Raw genomic sequence first — 19,626 nt, forward strand, 5'->3', positions numbered from 1 at the left:
ATTTAGAGAATAATTGATGTGTTTCGTTTGCTTAGCTTTCTTGAGTAAACTATATTTATCATGTTTTATTGCTGTTTATCACTCATTTGGTTAGCAAAAATCTAGATGGTTCCAGAGTGTTACTTTAGGTAAAGGATTGTTTACATGTGAATCAAAATGTCAATTTAATTTTTTTTATTGTTCTTACTGTCCATTTAAAGTTTTTTGTCCTTCAGTTTTAATTCATTTATCATTTTTGTTGCTTATAGTTTAAAGTTATGCTTATCTAATGTGAACTTTTATGACGAGGGCCCCTCAAAAAGGTTTGCATAGGGCCCCCAGACGTCTAGGATCGGCACTGTACACACAACACAACACAGTAACACAACAACACAACAAAGTCAAACAATACAAGTTTAAAACGACATAAAGGGTAGTAAATGTAAATAAGCTGTTTTTTGGGGGGGACAAACTATCACCAATTTATTAGTATTGTTATTATGTAACTTTTTTATTGTAATACTGTTCAAGTTCATTGAAGAATAAAATACTGCCAGCATGTGGCGGTAAATGTCATTAATTCATTAGATTCATTGAATTCGTTCAGGAATGACTCTTTATGAATGAGCCACTGATTCATTGATTCACCCAATTCAATTGATTCGCTCAAGAAACATATTTATTTTGAAATGAATCCACGCTGTAAACCACATATACTATATTATATACATAACATACACATTTATTATGTTATAATGACGTCTTACCGCCAAGAAATGTTCCTTCAGGACACTTGATCTTGCTCTTTCTGACACACTGACCATCCACCAGACTCATGTCATCTTCACATGCATCACAGTCGTCATGTTTCGGACCGCCACATAAACGACATGTGTGATGACACGGCTCACACTCCTGCTTCATGTCGCTATAGAAACCCTCCTTACAAGTTTTTCCACAGGTGCCATCTACAGGTGAACAGGACAACAGTATGAAGCTCCATCAGTATACAGGCGTGGGTTTATATGAAGGGTGTGCAGACTGGGTACAAATAATCTAACACAAGTGTAACCCATCACAAGCATCAGATTATAAGGGTGACTGGGGCTAGTTGTCACACATGCTTCAGGAATCAGAAGGACGATGACTTTAAGGACGTGTGGTTTTCGCATGTTAGATTCATATTAGATCTAAACCCTCTTACATAACAATGTTTACAAATTGTGTTACAGATCATGTTTTTGTTATTCATGTTGAATAAACATAATAGATGTTTAACTAAATGAATGATTTGATCTCTTTCAAAATTGTTTCGTTTTATTTTATTTTTAGTTTCTCTGCATCTGTAAATAAAACAAAAAGTGAAAGGGTTTGTTGATGAACGAAGGTCAATACAATAAGAGGTCAACATGTTACAGTATATTACCTGACAGCAAGAAGCCGTCCTCACACAGATAACAGTCAGTGTCATCGCAGGTCAAACAGTGATCGCCGCATCGAGCACATCTCTTCAAACCCTTGTCCTCAAATGTTCCAGCTGGACATATCTTACGACAGCTTGATCCCAGTCTGCAGAAAGACGCTTAACATTCATCACTCTTTACATCATTGACACAGAGATTATAACCGCAAAGACAGAAGCGTAAGACTTACTGGTAATAGTCCGGCAAACAAGCCATGCAGTGGTCTGGATTTACTGAAGGGAAAGTCATGCTTTTAATTCTCTTTTATAATATACAGGAGTTCACTCAATACACTTGAATATAACTATAACAACAGGCAGCAGTGTTTAAAGCCATTTTATACTAAGTTCTAGAGGAATAAATAATCCATTTAATTTATTTATTGCAGAACAAATTTAAATACTGGGTCTTGTACTGACCACAGTGTTAGGATGCGCTTATTACAGTGACCAGCAGATGGCGCCGTTGCTGCATATACAGCAAGTGAGTCCTGAAGCTTTTCGGGGTTATTTGAGGTTATTAGGCATAATAAGAAACATATGATGACGATATTCATTTATAAAACACCTGCTTTTATGTTTCTATATCTTTCTTGGGTTTTTGAGGCATCAAAATGTGCAACCAAGGCACGCACACGCACTGTGGCCCAAAGTAAACTTTTGGTCTGTGTTTGGTTATAACAATCTATTTTATAATTAAAATTGCATTCAAGTTATTCATATTAATATCTCATTGTATATTAATTGAATTAAATCAAATTGAAACTACTGATCAATAATTGATTCTTAGTGGAGGTCTTACACTTTTTACTTCCAACATCATATTATGTTTTTTTTATAAATCATTTGGCAATTTTACAACATAATGTTGGCATTTCTTCATTCTGAACAGTTATTTTTTTATCATTTACTCACTTTCGTGTCATTCCAGACCTGTTTGACTTTCAGTCTTTTGCAGAACACAAAGCTAAATATTTTGAAGAACGTTGCCAACCAAACAACTGGACTGACTTTCATTGGATGGACCCACTGAGACATATTTTCTTTTGCGTTTCAAAGCAGATAGAGTCGTATTAATAGCATGAGGGTGAATAAATCCACCAAATGTCAGAATTTATTTTTGGGTGAACTATCCCTTTAAAAGTAGGGATCTCTTACTAGAGTTGTCAATGATAAATGGTGCTATTCGATGATATACTGACCGCTGAGGCATTTCTCACAGCCTTCCTCACAGGTAACACAGTCTTCATGATCCAGATCGGCCATCTCACCTGCGCAGGAAGCAAAGTATTATGACAGGATTAGCCTCCAGTCAGTAGAAGAAGAGAAAATCAAATGTATATAGATACCGTGCCAACACAGAGAAAGAAACCCCATGACACACAATAACCGCATCAAATGCAAGTACGAGCATGTAGAAAGAGGAAGAACGTGTGTGAATCTATAAATAGGTGAAGAAAATGAAACAAAGAGATTGTGTGACAGGTAGTGTGCAGTAGCCCTGAAGGCCACGGCGGAGGATCCGTTTATACATGTCTGCCACTAATGAGAAGAATCTCTCCCCCACCGTCTCTCTTCTGCTATATCTGTCTGACTCCCTCCCTCGTGCACTTCATATCTCGAACCATGATAGAAATTTGTGAAGAAGATAAGATAAGCAGCAGTGGGTGTCGTGAGAGGCCCAACATCATTTACTAGATACAGTATACGTATATGCCGGCGATCCAGCATGGCACACGTGCTTCGAGTTCATTTTACCTCCAAATCAAAGGTGAACGTATTCTATAGCAAAAAAGCCTTCAACTTTTAATATTGAGATGATATTTTATACGACACTTTATATTAAACACAATATTTTTACACCATTCAGTTTGAAAGGACTTATTACTACCGAAATGGTGTATTTTGAGTTGTCAACAACAAATCAAACATTTAAATAGTAAGTTGAAATGACTTCATTTGATTGTACAGTTGAGGCAGCACATTTTTATAATGCAGAGATGCAATGCGCTTCTCGTGAAATGAATGTTAAAAAAGGTTTGGGTTCATGTTTTTCATGAATAATATATACAATAACAATGCTGATTATTATTGTATATTATGCATAACACTGCAATACTATTGTAAAATAATAATTATTGTATTATTCAAATTTTTGGGTGAAATATGCATTTATAAATATAGAAAATATAGATATAAAAAGTCAAATTACAGAAATAGACTGTAAATCAGGTGTAAAATAACATGTACCTGTACGTACAATAAAATGTACGTTTTCCATGTTGTTGTTTTTCTTTTCTCGGGTCCCAGCTTTCGGAATATTAACATCTATATGTGTTTTTACAGTGTGAACAATTTATCTGAAAAGGATTTAAGGATTTCTAAACTACTTTGCGATATTAGATTACTTTGGACGGTTTCAGCGGCCCAAACTTAACCTCCGGTAGACCTCCGGGAAGAATCGATAACGGTTGAGTAGTTTTAATTTTATTTAACACGATTCACAAGGAAATATTAAAATCAATTAACATAAATATAAATGAAAGGGAAAAAATGATTGTTATATTACTAGACACTAGTCAGGCCGAGACCGGAAGTTAACTCTGGCCGGGCGCATGCGTCTTGTCTTTTGCATCTCTCCTGCCTTAAAGAAGAATTTTTACACTCCAAAATAAAGGAAGGGGAATCCTAATTGCAGTTAGAAAAATAAAGTGTGTAAAAAGCGAAGCAAGCCAGAACATTATGAAACAGGTATGATGCAACTGACCCTCTCCGCACTCCAGTTTGGCACATTTCCCGTCTTTGGGATAGTACGAGGGGGCGCAGTAAATGCAGTGGCCTGTGGAAGTACACACAGTGCAGTTTGGAGGGCAGGGATCACACGTTCCCTTTGAAGAATGGTAATAACCCTTTGGACAGCTATCACCACACTTCCCTTTAAAAAGGTACCGCTCCACTCCAGACTTATCTGCATGAAAACAGACACGAATCAGGAATAATATGATACGAACCTAAACACAGGATTCCTTCCCGAGGGTGTAGTTCTGGTTTGAATATTGAGAGGGTTGAAGTTCAAAGGTTTTCATGATCTTAAAAACCTTTCGGTTTGAAGTATAAATGATTCAAATTAGTTCAACATTCGTGTCAACGTTTATTTATTTATTAGTAACCGAAAAGTATATTTAAAAAAGTTAAAATGAATGACAAAGACCAAATAATGAAGGTTAATAAGAGCCCAGAATAGATGTGAATTCCTTCAAGTTTGAAGAGCATCCCAGGGTGATACCTAAAGAAACAGAAAAATAAAATGCTTCTGGAAATTCAAAGCAAAGACTTTACTTTATTTTTTATATTTTATCAAGGCAAGTGTAGTACTTTCCAACAATAGTTTGGTCACATTCATTTTTGTATGAATGAATAATTTCAATCCAAATGAAAACTTAACTCTTGAACATAACTAAAACATCTTTGATTTCCTTTAGATTAGATTTCAATTCCATACCTAAAAATATATATATTTTCAGGTTTTCGAAGATTTCAATCCCCAAACAATTGAACCATTGCTTAAGACTTGAGTTACCTTTGCCACAGCGGGTACATCTATCCGGTCCTTCATCTTTACATTTAAGACACGTGTGGTGGCAAAGGTGGCACTGACCGTCCCTCTCATACTTCCCAGGATCACATCGGATCACACAGCTGCCCTTATCGAAAAACCTGCCAGAGATGAAAGACTCAAACCTTTACCCTCACAACGGATATGAAGTCCTACAGCATCTCAACTACCCATCAGAAACAAGCCATCATTGGTTCATGCATCACCTGGTGGACGAACAGCTGATGCAGTCTTCACTCTTTGGTCCTACGCACTTGTAACACGTGGCGTGACAGAGTTCACATTTCTGATGTCCGTTTAAATACTCTCCTGAGATGCAGATATAGAAAACACATTAATAATAAACCTCACCCAGTCTGTCTGAATGCGAGAGCAGGACTGTGAGTTACATATCTACAAGCTTAATACATAATATCTGTATGTTACGCAATTATTCCATCTTTACATGGGATGTAATGATATATGGCGATTTTTTTAGGCTGTGATTTGATCCGATTGGCTGAGCTACATACACAACCTGCATCGACATCTTTTTATTTATTAGTTCCCCTTTAAAAAGTAAAAATGATGTCATCGTTTATATATCACAAAAGAAGACATTTTGTGAAATGTTTCAGTAGCTTTGTGTCTATATAATGGAATCCAATGTTATTTGGTTCCCAAAAATCCTTCATATCTTCAGTCATACAGCTTTTGAATGACACAAGGGCGAGTAAATAAAATATTCATTTTGTGGTAATTTTATGTTAATGTACATTAATGATGTTTTTCAATGCATGTATTACATTTTAAATTCATTTTCAAAGTTTAAACGCTTCAAATTTTCCAGTGTATTAAACCCATAACCTGTACATTTGGATTATTTATTTATTACATATATACATTTCCAACTGCATCAGAAATATTATATATATATATTGTATGTTTTAACAAAAGCCCATCTGGCTTCAGAACCAGAAGGAAAGATGGAAAAATACTAAAGGAAACCAAAGTGCTTACCTGAGTTCATATGTTCAGAGCTTTAGAGATAATGAGAAAGGCGTCTGGATGAGGGTTTGGCCAGATGCCGTTTGTGATCATAGATGATTTAAAGACCATGAGAATGCTGGATTTATAATCAAAATGCAAACAAAGCATGCAAGCCCAAACCCATTCACACTGCACCCGTATAATCAGCAGTTCTTTGAAAATACATTTAGAAAAGTTGTATATTTATAAAAAAAGATGATTTTGAGATATTAAATATCTATATTTTCTACATTGATCTCACATAGGGACAGAGTGAAGGTAGAATATAAATACCCAAACTCAGCTTTTTAACTCTCGTCTACAATTCAAAGATATAAAGTAACTATCAAGAAGTATTTCAATACAACATTAACACTTTGAAGTTCTCAGAATTAAAACCCGTCCCAGATCTCAACCGTGATGTCATGGGACTGTGAAGAAAGCGTAAGATATCGAGCTGATCTTTGACCCCGGGCTGACCGGTGTGTTTGTGAGATTTACCATAAAGAACCTTGGAGGTCCGCGCTCGACTGACCTTTCTTACGACCTCAGGCTTACGCTCCGACACACTCCATTCATTTAATCCTGACGCTCCTGAACCAACGCGGTCCCAAATGACCCAACATGACCGTAACTCTTACCTAAATAAAACATCCGTACAACGCAAAAGTCACAGCAGCTCCTCCCCGAGTTAAATTAAACTACATCAACTAAACAAATAACAAACGCAGTTTGACGTGGAAAACTTGAAAACCGGTTTAGCGGTCAGGGTGATGGCTTTATCATGTTATCCGCAACATGGACGGTGACAATAGTTGCTCGGGGGGTGCGAATCTTCTAAAAATGTTCCTTGCTTGAAGGAATCGGTCACAGGTCAAAACAAAAGGCCAAACGCATATTGTCTCTTTTAAACGGTATTGTCAGCATCCGAGCGCTTATGGCTTCCCCAACAAATAAGACTTCTCGGAAGATACTGAATTGTTCTTTTTCGAACAAAAGAAACTTTTGTAAAGAAAACAAGGAGAGGCTGAAATCATTCTCACACCGGTTCACCGCAAGAACTCTACACCACAATTTTTTTATTAAAGCCAATGAGAGCAGTGATGTATTGTCTAACATCCTTAAGTTCTTAGACATGGCTCAAGTTCTTCTTTCAGTCTATAAGTATTTGTTTTAATCGCTCAAAGATTTAGTAAATTTAGTAAAGTAAAGTAGTAAAGTAATAAGGTGTTCGCACCAAATGTGAATGCATCGCCTGTGTTTATGTACTCGTGAAAAACACTTCAAAGACGCGAAGAGGCGCGAACGCGTATCAGGCGATGCGAATCGGGCGGCGCGAAAGCCACAAACGCGAGTTAATCTCCTCTTCAGCACAAATTGTAAATATCTGTCAGCTGGCGTCACTCACGCGAAAATGACCTTTTCCTACGAGTAATAAAGAGCATCTAATGCTGGGTTCACACCAAATGCGAACAATCGCGTTCCACACTCTTTATTACTTGAGGAAACATTTTTTGTTATTCGTTAAACTCGCGTGAGTGTCGCAATCTGACAAATATATTCAACCTTCGAAAGACGAGATTGACGCAGCATTGACGATTAGAGTTCGTGTCTATACGCGTTTTAGCATTAACTTTGTCTGTAATTTACTCGTGCCAAACGCTTAATTCTCGTTTGGTGTGAACCCAGAGTAACGCGATTGTTCGCGTTTGGTGTGAACCCAGCATAACAACATATCTTTTCATAACAAGCCACATGGAATGAGGTATCGGAGATTACACAGACATATTCAAATATATTCTGCCAAGTATCTAAAAGAGCAAACAAAAGTCTCATATAATCTCTCTGGAGTCTTGTTTTTATTTTAAAGTTCAGTTAAAGATCAGTAAACCATTTGTTTTTCCAGTCTTCTCTACATAAAACATTTTCCCAGGCCCCAACTACAACAAATCTTCATCTAGACTAACTGTTCATGGCAACTGGCTTAGAACAGAAATATAAAATAAATGTAAAAAAACTTGGATCACCCCCCTCCCGTTTCAATTGACCGTGGGTGCAAAATATATTTATAAGGTTAATAGTGGAAAAAAATACATATATACAGTAAGAAAAAAAACATGACCAGAGTAAATGTAACACGTTTGAACATTTCATGTAATCCTATATAACATTAGTTAGGTGATGTTGCGTGTACATCGTACTACAACATTTTGAATACACGATGAGCGTGGCTGGACAATCCCATCACACCACACGCAACTATATGAGCATTTATAAATCTTTTTCATAAATAAAAGGCTATGTCATCTGAATCCACATCATCCATAAATAAAAGACACAGAAATCCCCTTAACATTGAGCAGAAGTGGATTGGTCACACATGTCCTTAATGAATGTAGAATCCAATGGTGTTGTGTAGTATTATTAGTAAAACGAAACCTTTCACCTCGTTTCCGATATAAATGTAATGCTTCTCCCTTATTTCAAGATACGGCCGTGTGTAATATGCATCGCTAAATTTGGACTAGGACAAAAAAAAACAAAGCATTGATAAATATTGGTTGGTTTGCATCATTGGATTGGACACAAATGTGAATTTAATAAATGCAACATCCCTTTTCATTGTACACAGTCCAAACAGTTCCAATACATCAATAGCACCAGTAATGACTACATAAAAGGATGATGTCATTTTACTCCATAATCATGACCAACTCTCATACGTAAATACCTGGAATAATTAACTATTTTAGGCGGCCATTAAAACAGAATCGTTTCAATTTTTAATACGCATGATGAATCGATGGAGCAGAAATAGCCACGGAGGGAAACGCAAGAACGTAACACCACTGACACCGTCGCTGAACCTCGTGTATTCGACTGTTTAACATTACAAAAGCCCGTGAATATAATTTTAACACTGGTTTATGAATTGGAGATACAAGTCTATAGGGATTAAAAAACAAACATTTTAAGGATATATTATGATGGTTTGGTAAGAGAAAAAAAATATTAAAAAAGTGTTTCGCACCCCAGGCATCACTAACTTTAGTCAAGTCTTTTTTTCAGAGCTACGCTTACACCTGCGGTTACGATTAGGTTCCCATCTCATTCACACACACACACACACACAAAAACGGTGAGATTTGAGCCTGAGGTGAAGAATGTTTGAACAGTGTGAGGACCTGACGTACATCCCCGAGCACTACCAGGTCATTCGTGTCAATACGGGAAGTACCTGCTTGTACCTCGTACCAGTCAATGAGTGAACCAGTGCTATGGATTATTATTCTCCGCTTGGTTTATAAAGGTCTCGCTGAAACTCTTAGAGGTTGTCTGAGAGTCATTTATTGAGAATTAATTTTGGCTTTGATCATCGCTTTCATTATATTCGCGGAAAAATGAAGCGCAAGTCAACACCAGCATGTCTTTCCGAATTCTTCCTCGGACCCAAAACAGAAAACAAAAAAGGATCAAAAAATTTGGCATCCATGCTTTGGTCACAAAATACTGACATGTATGATTTGTTGTTTATAACGGATCCCAGTCGCACCACCCTGACAGCTTCACACAAACGCACGCACGCACAGATAAAGGTAGGTTTGTTGTAGTTCTGGCATCGAGAGACCTCACGATGTAGTCCCGTATTAGAGGTTCTCAAATGGAATATAAATTAGCGGAACGTGAGCGGCGAGTGTAGCCGGAGCGGTTCCTTCAGCCCTTTAGTGAACACGTTCTACAGCAGAGCTGCTGCAAAACCTTCCTCTGGCACAGATTGTTCTTTTTCACAAGCACACAGAAACTTCCCTCAGCCCATGATTCTTCATTTGCTTTCCACAGAGCAGGAAGAGGAGAGAAGAGCAGAGACAGAGCGATCGGGTCGCAGTGACAGGTGAAGGTTGCGTTTTTTAATCCGGTTGATTGTTGCGAGGAGGAATATCCAGGTGGGATGGAAATCCAGCATGGAAAGATTGGAAGGGAAAGATCATCGGGAAGAAAAGGAAAACAAACATTTAGAAAATGATCAGGAGAAAATTCAGTCATTATCAATCTCAAGAAACAGGTCATATTCGCCCCAAAATCTAAACAATAAATAGGACAAAGGACTAGCTTTGAGAACCACTGCGGTTTAATCTATAGCATTAGACACACTATGCATTGCAATAATAAGAATATAAGGACACATTTGGGATTCATTAAATTCATCACTTAAACACACAAAAACAACACAAAAGGCCGTTCAGATCAAGAATAACTATTAGGGCTGGCACTTTCCACACCGTACAAGATTCAGATCGGAGACTGGAGGAAAAAACTACACGAAACGAAGAGCCAGGACATGAATGATGTATACTCACCATCTTTGCAAACTGTGCTGACGTGACACACGCCGTTCTCCAGGTTATAGCCGCTCACACAGGAGCTGCAGTTTCTCTCTCCAGGACCCGTGCACACGTAACAGGTGGGGTCACACCTGGAGAATCACGGCAGTCAGATCGCATCATTACAGCTTCAAATGTAAAACCTTTCATGTTTAGCGCAGCGATACTGACTTCTGACAAGATTTCTGGACATCTCCATTATCTGTCGTCTGTTCTGCCAAATAATATCCCACACTGCAGCTGGAGACGCAGCGCCACTCCTCGAAGTTAAAGCCCTGAGCGCACTCATTACACGCTTCCATGCCCGTTCCTGAACACAGGGAGGACCGTTACAACATTGCACATCATTTGCACATCAACATTACTAGTTTTATGTCATTTAAATGAAATATATGCAATGTATACATGCAAATATTTACTAAATATAGACATGTATGTGTACGAGCATGTGTTTATAAATATAAAATAAATATGCACAGTGCACAGACATGTATTATTATTATTATTATTATGTAAACACAAACTTTTATTCTGGATGCGATTAATCATTGAACATCCTTAAGTCAACTTAGCAAAAATGTTCATTTTCCGCTGAACTTATTGCTTTAATAAAAAATTGATCCATTACAAAAGCGCTAGATATTTAGAAGAAAAACAAACCATACTAAAAGCCAGAAAAACGAATCTTGTAAATGAGACGTTATTAATTAAAGTACAATAGAATGCAAGTAAAGACCGGTTCTTACCTGCACAGGTGGCACAAGTAGAGTGGCATTTTTCACACACCCGTCTGTGCCCATTGTAATAGGTGCCAGGTTCACAGCTCAACTGGCACTTATTTCCCTGTAGACTAACAGTAAAGAAAGGCAGAAGAACAGAAAGAGGAAGAGAGAGCATAAAGAGATTTAACACCAAAATTGATACTGTCGACACAACGTTTCTGTATTTCCTACACAATCTTACACGCTTTTCACTTCGTACAAAACGAAACATGTTAGAGCTTTTCTAATGCCTTCCCAGGGGGCGCCAGAGCACAAAAAAAACATACTATATAAAAACTACATTTAAAGTCACTGTGCGCCGGAAGTTGGGATCGTTTTGACCTCCGTATTTTGACACGTTCAAAGTGAAATGGCTTTCATTTTTTTGCGATTTGATTGGATGTATAAAAACAGCAGACTGATAGTAGAAGGGGAGGAGTTAATGGATGCTCCGCCCACACCATCCAACATACATTTTCAGATTTTAACTAAAGATAATGAGGGCGCACACATTTTAAAAGCATTGATAAACCATTTACAATAAACGCTGCAATATTTCATGAAAAAATAAGCTTTGTTATTTTTTATTTCAATGGGACTTATTTACCTTTGACATTTACATTTAGTCATTTAACAGACGCTTTTATCCAAAGCGACTTACAAATAATTCAGGGAGCACTAAGCCATATGTCATACAAAGAGCAGTATTAGCAAAGTGCTAATACAAAGTTACTAGTTTCAATAAAAGCCAGACCACAACCTGCTGAGAGAAGAGAGAGGGTTAGTGTACTTTATTTTCATCAACCACTAAAATAAAATGTTATTTAACAAGAACTAAAGATTAGTAATAATGAGGAACATTACATTTAGGAAAAAAATGATTCTCGATTTCTTAGGAAATTGTGAGAAAAAAGCACCTAAATGAAATATACATGAATAAAATGAAGGCTATTGCTCGCTGGCAAACATCTACAAAATACATGATGTTTATCATAGAAAAATAGGGAATAAATACACAACATCTTGCGAAACAGTACAGCACTGTGCTTTATTTCAACTGAACAAAGTGATTTTCAAAAGGATTGTTCAAAAGTCCTTCTTTGCAAGACTTAACAGTAATAGATGAACATTTACTGCCATAGTAGAGAAAATAAATACTATGGAGTCCATGGAGGAAGAGATCGGTTTGGTTACTAACATTCTTCCAAATATCTTCCTTTGTGTTCATCAGAACAAAGTTTGGAACAACCTGAGGGTGAGGAGGAAATGATGATAGAATTCTCATTTTTGGGTGAACTATCCCTTTATTAGACGACAGACAGAAAGTTAGTCTCTCCTGCCATCCCTTTCGTACCTGCCGTAGTCTAAACAAGTCTGAAAAAAATCAACAAAGGTGGATTAAAGTCCAAAGAAGTAGATGGATTCTGAGAAATCCTGGAACATATTTCCAAAGCATTCACAGAAAGCAGCTGCTCCGCATTACGGCATATTGTCTGCCATGACCTGTTTTTGCCTTTCTCTCCGTTTTTCCACCTCTCTCCCTCTCTCGCTCACTCACTCACTCCTTTATCTCGCGTAGGAAAAGCTCAAGCCGAATCGCTCACAAGAGACTGTATTTCAGCACACATCGGAACCTAAGCGCTTCCCAACATGTGTAACAGGATGTCTCCAGCCATATTTCACGGTTTAGTCAGTGTGACCTTACCATGGTAGCTTTCAGTGTAGCGCTACACAGGTGTGATCTGAGCCTCAGCTTACCAACAGCCAAAACCAGACTGGAGATTCTGACTATATTTCAGTCCAAATCTTGGCAATAAGAGAGGTAGAATATTGTACTTGAGACGTGCAGGTCTTACCTGAGCCCAGTCTTGCATTCTGTGCAAATGTTCGCTGAGGTACATTTCTTGCAGTTCTCGCTGCATTTTCGACAAATGCTGTAATCTGCGGCAGAAAATGTTGCGTAAGGCCTCAAATGCAACTAAATGTGTCTATACATGTTGTTATTCTCAAATAAGAACAAACAGAGCCTGTAACGTAATATATCGTTTATGTAGTTTCACCTTTTTAAATGGTCATTTAAAGGTATAGTATACTGATCTAACATATTCGGTAGAATGTGCCAAGGAAAGATCATGTGACCATGCAACAAAAACCTACAACAACAAGCCTTCCAGAAAAACTCTTTCAAAAAAGAAAAAGAGCTTGTCAATAAGCGTGCAAGGTTTTCTTGAGAGTGACACGGAGTGTAGTATATGGACTTGCCGATATCCAGGTAGAAGCCATCTGGGCAGGAGCTGACGCAGGTGTTGGCTCCCTCCATCAGGTACAGCCCCGACCGGCAGGTGGAACACTGATCGCTGCGACTGCCAACGCAAGACTCGCACATGGGAGAGCATTTCTTACAGCGCTTCTTATCGTCCCGGAAAAATCCAGACGGACACTCGGGCACACACATCCTGAGGGGCACGCAGACAGGGATAGAAAGACAGACACAGACAGGAAGAAGCAGAAAAAAATCAACATCTGGCAACCATGAGGAAACACTTTCACCAGGAAACAAAGGCAAGAGTCGGAGGTCTGAGAAAGCCATCGGCTGCAGATGGCTTGTGTAACTCTGGCTGCCTGACAAAAGAAAATCTATAAATGTAAGCGAGACATGTGTGCGCACGGTGTCTGGATATGCAGATCTGTGATATGTTATGCAGATGCGCAGCTGTTGTCAGCATGGGTCTTGGTGTTTTTTTAGGGGTAATTCATCTTAAACTCTTCGGTTTCCAAATATCATTTTTGAATAAAGATGAAACAAAGACGTTTTAGATGTAAAGGATAATCTTTCTTATAGCTAATTCACATTGGGAATAGAGCTGTCAAACGATTAACTGCGGTTAATCACATCCAGAATAAAAGTTTGTGTTTTCATTATATGTGTCTGTGTACTGTGCAGATTCATTTTGTATTCATAAAGACATACACATACAAACACATGTTTAGAAAAATATAAACAATATTAAAAAATTTAATTGTTGGTAAATATAAATAAATACATATAAATATTTCATAAATATATACGAAGAGTTTATCTACAAAATTAGATTTTTTTTAAATGAATTAAACTAATTAATTAATTATAATTAAAACAAAATACAAAAATCTTGTTTTTTAATTGTGCATTCCAGTTAATGGTTTAAGCATAATAACAAAAAAACTGCAGCAAACTAACGCAAGAAAAACATAATAACACAAAAACATGATTTTTGAGCAACCTCATTTTGGAAACAAACTCTTCGATAACCGATATATGGCCGGATGTACAGTACCTAAATATTAATATAAAAATGATCTCACACTGAACATTCTTTTTTCCCCCTGAAAACCATGTACCAAGCCTAGTCTATACCAATTAAAGATACTTAAACATTACGACATCAACAATGTTTTTCTTATAGCAGTAAATGAATGATCATGAAAGAAAGACATTAATGTCATAAATCATAGTTTATCGGCTATAATATATAATCATATATCGGGGAATGATAAATTATCGGCCATATCGGTATCGGACAATAAATGGTCATTTTTCGGCCGATACCGATATGGCCAATAATTTCTCGTACATCAACAAAAAAACTAAATTTTAAAAATGCATTTGAGCTTTCTGAATTATTTTTTTAAGTGACAAGAAAATCTGACTGCAAAATCATTGACCAACCAGAATCAAGTATTCAATAAGCGAAAATCAACTTCATACCAACATTACTTTTTTCTAATAATATTAAGACAATGTTAAAACTATTACAATGTAAATCAATCTGGAACAACATCCATCCTGCCAAAACCAGGAGCCCTGTTAACACGGCTCAACAAATCAGACGCACAATTCTTTTGAGATGGTAGTTCTGCGGAAACATTTATTTCACCGAAATGATTTCAGCAGTCTACCTGGTGTTGTTCTTGAACTTAAGGAAGTAGTGCAGGCAGGTGATGCACTGCTGAGGTCCCGGACCCTCACATCCGTTCTCCCCGCACTCTGGGTGGCAGGGGCCTTGTGTGAAAAAACAGAATCGAATGAGTTCAAAGATTTCTCGCTGACGCTTTGTGATGTGCAGAATAACAATTAGGAAGCATTACCAACATATTCCTCACTATATTCTTCCTCAGGTTGAGACTCGGACAGTGAGCGAGGCTTGTCGCTGCGGAACGCGTAAGGGTGCACGGAGGTGCCATAAAGCACCAGGGACCACTCTTTCAGCTTGCCTGGAACAATCACAAGTGGATTATTGAACGATGATATTTAGTCTATATGGTATACATATATAGTTACAATGACAAGTGTGTTTTGGAGGAAATACCTGGTGCTTTCTGACTTCTAAGTTGAGAGGGAGAGTCATAGATCTCCAGTATCCAATCTCCGGCGGCTTTCTCTCCCCAGCAGTGAGTGGTCATGAATTCCCAGTTCTTGAAGCCCTCCATTGAGTGATCGAACAACCTGCGATTCATCATCGAGAGAAAATCCAATTTATCAACACGTAGCAACAAAAAGACCACTGATAGTTGCTGAATGTTTTACCTGTTGGCAAGCAGTTGTGATTTCGTCCCTGATGGAGAGGTGAGGTTGATTGACAAGTCTCCTCTTCGCGGGTGTGTAATAGTTATACGTACAACAACATGCTCTAAATAAATAACGTGATTGTTTGCATTATCCGTGCACCCCGTGGCCTTGTACACCGACCGGACGACGTGTTCTGGACGAATAGTTCTGTGAGAAGAAGAGATTTAATTTTGACTTTTGATTATATGACTTTAACAGCAATTACGAGGCCTAGACAAAGAAGATCAAATTAAAACGCTGTCATCATTTACTGACCCTCTTTCCACACATCAAACTTGTACGACTTTCTTTCTTCCGCAGAACACAAAAGATAATATTTTGAAGAATGTTTTGAAGAAGCCCCCCCATTCACTTGCATTGGTTTTGTGTCCATACAATAGAAGTGAATGGGGGCTGTGCTGTTCTGTTACCATATTTCAAAATCTCTTCTTTTGTGTTCAGCAGAAGGAAGAAAGTCATACAGGTTTGAAATGACAAGAGGGTGAGTAAATGATGACAGAAATTTCATTTTGATGGTGAACTATGCCGTTTAAGAGCTGTGGGTACCTGATCTGTTTGTCAGCATTCTCTACACAGATGTGCTGAGAGGGAACCTGTTTCCAGCGCTCTGCCTCCTTCACCATGGCCTCTGCGTCCATCAGCCCAAAGCCATACAGATGACTGACTGTAAGAAGATGTACATTTAACTACTGGACAAAACCAACATGTACACGCACGCATTCAGAATGACTTCTGATCGTGATCGAGTGTTTGGGATGCTGTAAAGGCCCGTTCATACCAATAATTCGATTTATTGTTGTTAAATAGTTATCATTTTTATTCATTAAAACAAGGCATGACATTCCTTCTTTAACTGAGCGTTTAGCACAGTTTTTTCTACAAAAAAGGCCTTAAAATTCTCATTACCGCAAAACTATCAATCGTTTAAGAACATCACATTTTATTCAGAATATTTTCATTTTACTCTGTTTAAATGACAACATGTAATAGACTAATAAGGAAATGTTACGATACTGTAAATGTCAGCAGAGAAAGCAATAAAATACATGAATAATTTATTTCTGTGTTATATTTATGGCTTGTGCAATTCAAGGTTATTTTAGTTTACTAAGATGTAAGCGTTTTTGTTTATTGAAATCATATAAATATTGGCATAAACATCTTGACGATACATGGAAATGTAGCCTTAGAGATAAACTGAAATACGTAAAAAGCACTAAAATTATAACAATCAACAACACTTACACTTAAATGTATTTATCTTATAAAGCAACATAAACAAATAAATAATAAAATGACAAAACCACACTCTTAAAAATAAAGGTGGTTCGAAAGGTACTTCGATGCCATAGCATTTCTTTGTCTATATGATTCCATAAAGAAGCTTTAACATCCAACAGAAAGGTTTTTCTGTTTCACAAAAGGTTCTCTGTGGAGAAAAAAAGGTTCTTCACATTATAAAAAGGTAAGAAAAAGAAAGTTCTTCTATGGCATCGCTGTTCAGAACCTTTTAAGTACCTTTATTTTTAAGAGGGCATATACTGTAACAAAGTTGCTTAATATTCATTCTTTCAATATTGATATTGATATTGAAAATTTAGATCAAAACTAAATATCAAAAAATGTAAATATGAATAAAAAGCTCTAGTGCAATTACGGTGATTATAATAATTTTTCATGTTACTGAATTATGTCTTTACGGCAGTAAAGATGTTAGTTATGTGGTTTCATGCAAATTATCCAGTTACCTTCTTACATCTAGAAAACTACAGTGCCCTCCACTATTATTGGCACCCTTGGTAAATATGAGCAAAGGCGGCAGTAAAAAAAAATCTGCTTTGTTTCTCCTTTTGATCTTTTGTTAAAAAAAAGGTACAATACTTCAACATTGCATTAAAGTAAAACAATTTGAAGTGGGGGGGAATATCACATTATGAAAAACATTTATGTTCTCTAATACAACCTGGTCAAAATGATTGGCCTCCTTGTATTCTAAACTTTCTGCAGCCTCCATTCGCTTGAAAAACAGCTCGGAGTCTTTTCTTCTTTGTCTGACGTGGTTTGATAATACATTGAGTGTCATCCGAATCCATTAAGATCCTTTAAACGTTGGTGCTCTCTTATCTTCGGTTCATCACTCATTTTCTATAGTGTTCAGCTCAGGGAACTGGGATGGCTTTGGCGGGATCTTGATTTTGCGTTCAGTGACACATTTTTGTAGATTTGGATGTTTATTTTTTACCAAAGTGCTGATGGAAGATCTAACCATGACCCATTATAATATTTCTAGCAGAGCAAGTCAAGTTTAGATTTATCTGTCGGTATTTGATATAAAACATGATGCCATGTATCTGATCTTAGAGATACTTGTGGTGATGGATGTGCCGTTTTCCTTTATATTAAATACTTTCTGACCCCAACATTCAACAAATTATTGCAATTTTCCATCAATTTTCCAATGTAAATATCAATGGGAATATACTTGGGAATTTATATTATACTCATAAGATATAATAGGGATCTAAGGGTGAAAATATGAAGTGGGGGGAATATAACATTTTGAACAAAACATTTTTTACTTTAATGAAATGTTTGAATATTGTAGATGCTTTTAATACAGCATCAAAAGGAGAAACAAAGCAGATGTATTATTACAGCCTACGTTGCTCATATTTACCAAGGGTGCCAATAATAGTGGAGGGCACTGTAGTGTATATCTACAGTATAACTGTACAATACACTTCTTTTTTTATTTAATATTTACCTTCAGCCACCTTGTTAATGAAATCTAAACATCCATGCTAAGCTCTATCCGGACATTCCCCCCATAAACACAGCTTGTATGTCAACAATTATTTGCCACCTGTATTTTCTATCTTTCAAGACGTCGGTGCTTCCAAACAGCACAACCAGACAGCCCATGTCTCTGTAAGGCCAAGAGACTAGTTTCTCTTGTGAAGACATTAAAGTGAATATTTAATGGTGTAGCTCACAAGAGCCAATCAGCATCCAGTGGCCAAAAATGATGCGGATCAGCATAAAGAAACTGAAAGGCTGTTACCGTTATAACCAGCTGCGTTGGTTTTCCAGTCGGGAGCACTGAGATGCCCGGCACGAGATGTCTTCACTACAATGTGCTGCACGTCTCTCCACGTCATGAAAGGACTGAGACGCAAATATACAATCAGATAGAATGATCGAGTCAAATAATGCACATTCACAAATGCTTTATCATAAGCGTGTTGCCACCGTGGGCAAGGATAATGGGGAATCTTGGATGCAGCTTTGCACCCGTTTTGGTCGAAACTTTTTCTATAATACACAGGAGATGGAGATGGATGCCATGTGTCCTCAAACACAAACCCCGGCGCATCAGACACTGAAAGCTGATGACGTCACTTACTTTGCCTCTAGAGCGAGAGCAATGATCCCCGCCGCCATGGGAGCTGAAGCCGATGTCCCGGTGTGACTGTCTGTGCATCGCTGCCTCAGATCTGTAGTGATCTAACAAGAAACACAAAGAAAGAAGAAAGAAACCCATGTCATTCTCTAATTCTGGCACCGTCCATACACTGACCGAAAATACAATCGAACAAACAAACAAAACTCCACAGCTGTCTGCAAGCTTTCCACACATGTCTTTGTTGATTATAACACGAGGTTGCGAGTTTTGTTGAAGGGGTGTAAAGGGTTCCTGTGTGGTTAAAAGGAGTTCCCTCTTTTCTTTAAATAGCAAACAGGTGTTACAGCCACGAGCAATGATTTGCTACTTCCTTGATGAAAGGTGGTAATCGGGGGAGGAGCAGTCT

At 37.5% G+C, this 19,626-nt stretch overlaps 1 protein-coding gene across 4 annotated transcripts in view; it reads right to left on the reverse strand.

The window, feature by feature from the left end:
- pcsk5b (proprotein convertase subtilisin/kexin type 5b) overlaps window positions 1-19,626 on the reverse strand; it is a 40,465-nt gene that overhangs the window by 5,399 nt on the left and 15,440 nt on the right. The window contains exons 9-27 of one of the 4 annotated variants that reach the window (XM_079466677.1): window positions 19,221-19,321; window positions 18,879-18,982; window positions 16,364-16,481; window positions 15,776-15,964; window positions 15,558-15,694; window positions 15,337-15,462; window positions 15,148-15,250; window positions 13,471-13,664; window positions 13,065-13,149; window positions 11,194-11,297; window positions 10,619-10,757; window positions 10,424-10,539; window positions 5,264-5,366; window positions 5,022-5,158; window positions 4,209-4,409; window positions 2,644-2,712; window positions 1,633-1,675; window positions 1,406-1,548; window positions 747-947 (exon numbers count right to left, since the gene is read on the reverse strand). In XM_079466677.1, coding sequence (XP_079322803.1) covers window positions 747-947; window positions 1,406-1,548; window positions 1,633-1,675; window positions 2,644-2,712; window positions 4,209-4,409; window positions 5,022-5,158; window positions 5,264-5,366; window positions 10,424-10,539; window positions 10,619-10,757; window positions 11,194-11,297; window positions 13,065-13,149; window positions 13,471-13,664; window positions 15,148-15,250; window positions 15,337-15,462; window positions 15,558-15,694; window positions 15,776-15,964; window positions 16,364-16,481; window positions 18,879-18,982; window positions 19,221-19,321 — 2,413 coding nt within the window. Of the gene's footprint in view, window positions 1-746; window positions 948-1,405; window positions 1,549-1,632; window positions 1,676-2,643; window positions 2,713-4,208; window positions 4,410-4,577; window positions 4,728-5,021; window positions 5,159-5,263; window positions 5,367-7,896; window positions 9,896-10,423; window positions 10,540-10,618; window positions 10,758-11,193; window positions 11,298-11,766; window positions 12,583-13,064; window positions 13,150-13,470; window positions 13,665-15,147; window positions 15,251-15,336; window positions 15,463-15,557; window positions 15,695-15,775; window positions 15,965-16,363; window positions 16,482-18,878; window positions 18,983-19,220; window positions 19,322-19,626 lie in introns of those variants that run through there. The other 3 variants (XM_079466678.1, XM_079466679.1, XM_079466680.1) reach the window with 3 other exon arrangements.

Source organism: Barbatula barbatula (assembly GCF_947034865.1).
Source record: "Barbatula barbatula genome assembly, chromosome: 11".
Taxonomy (NCBI): domain Eukaryota; kingdom Metazoa; phylum Chordata; class Actinopteri; order Cypriniformes; family Nemacheilidae; genus Barbatula; species Barbatula barbatula.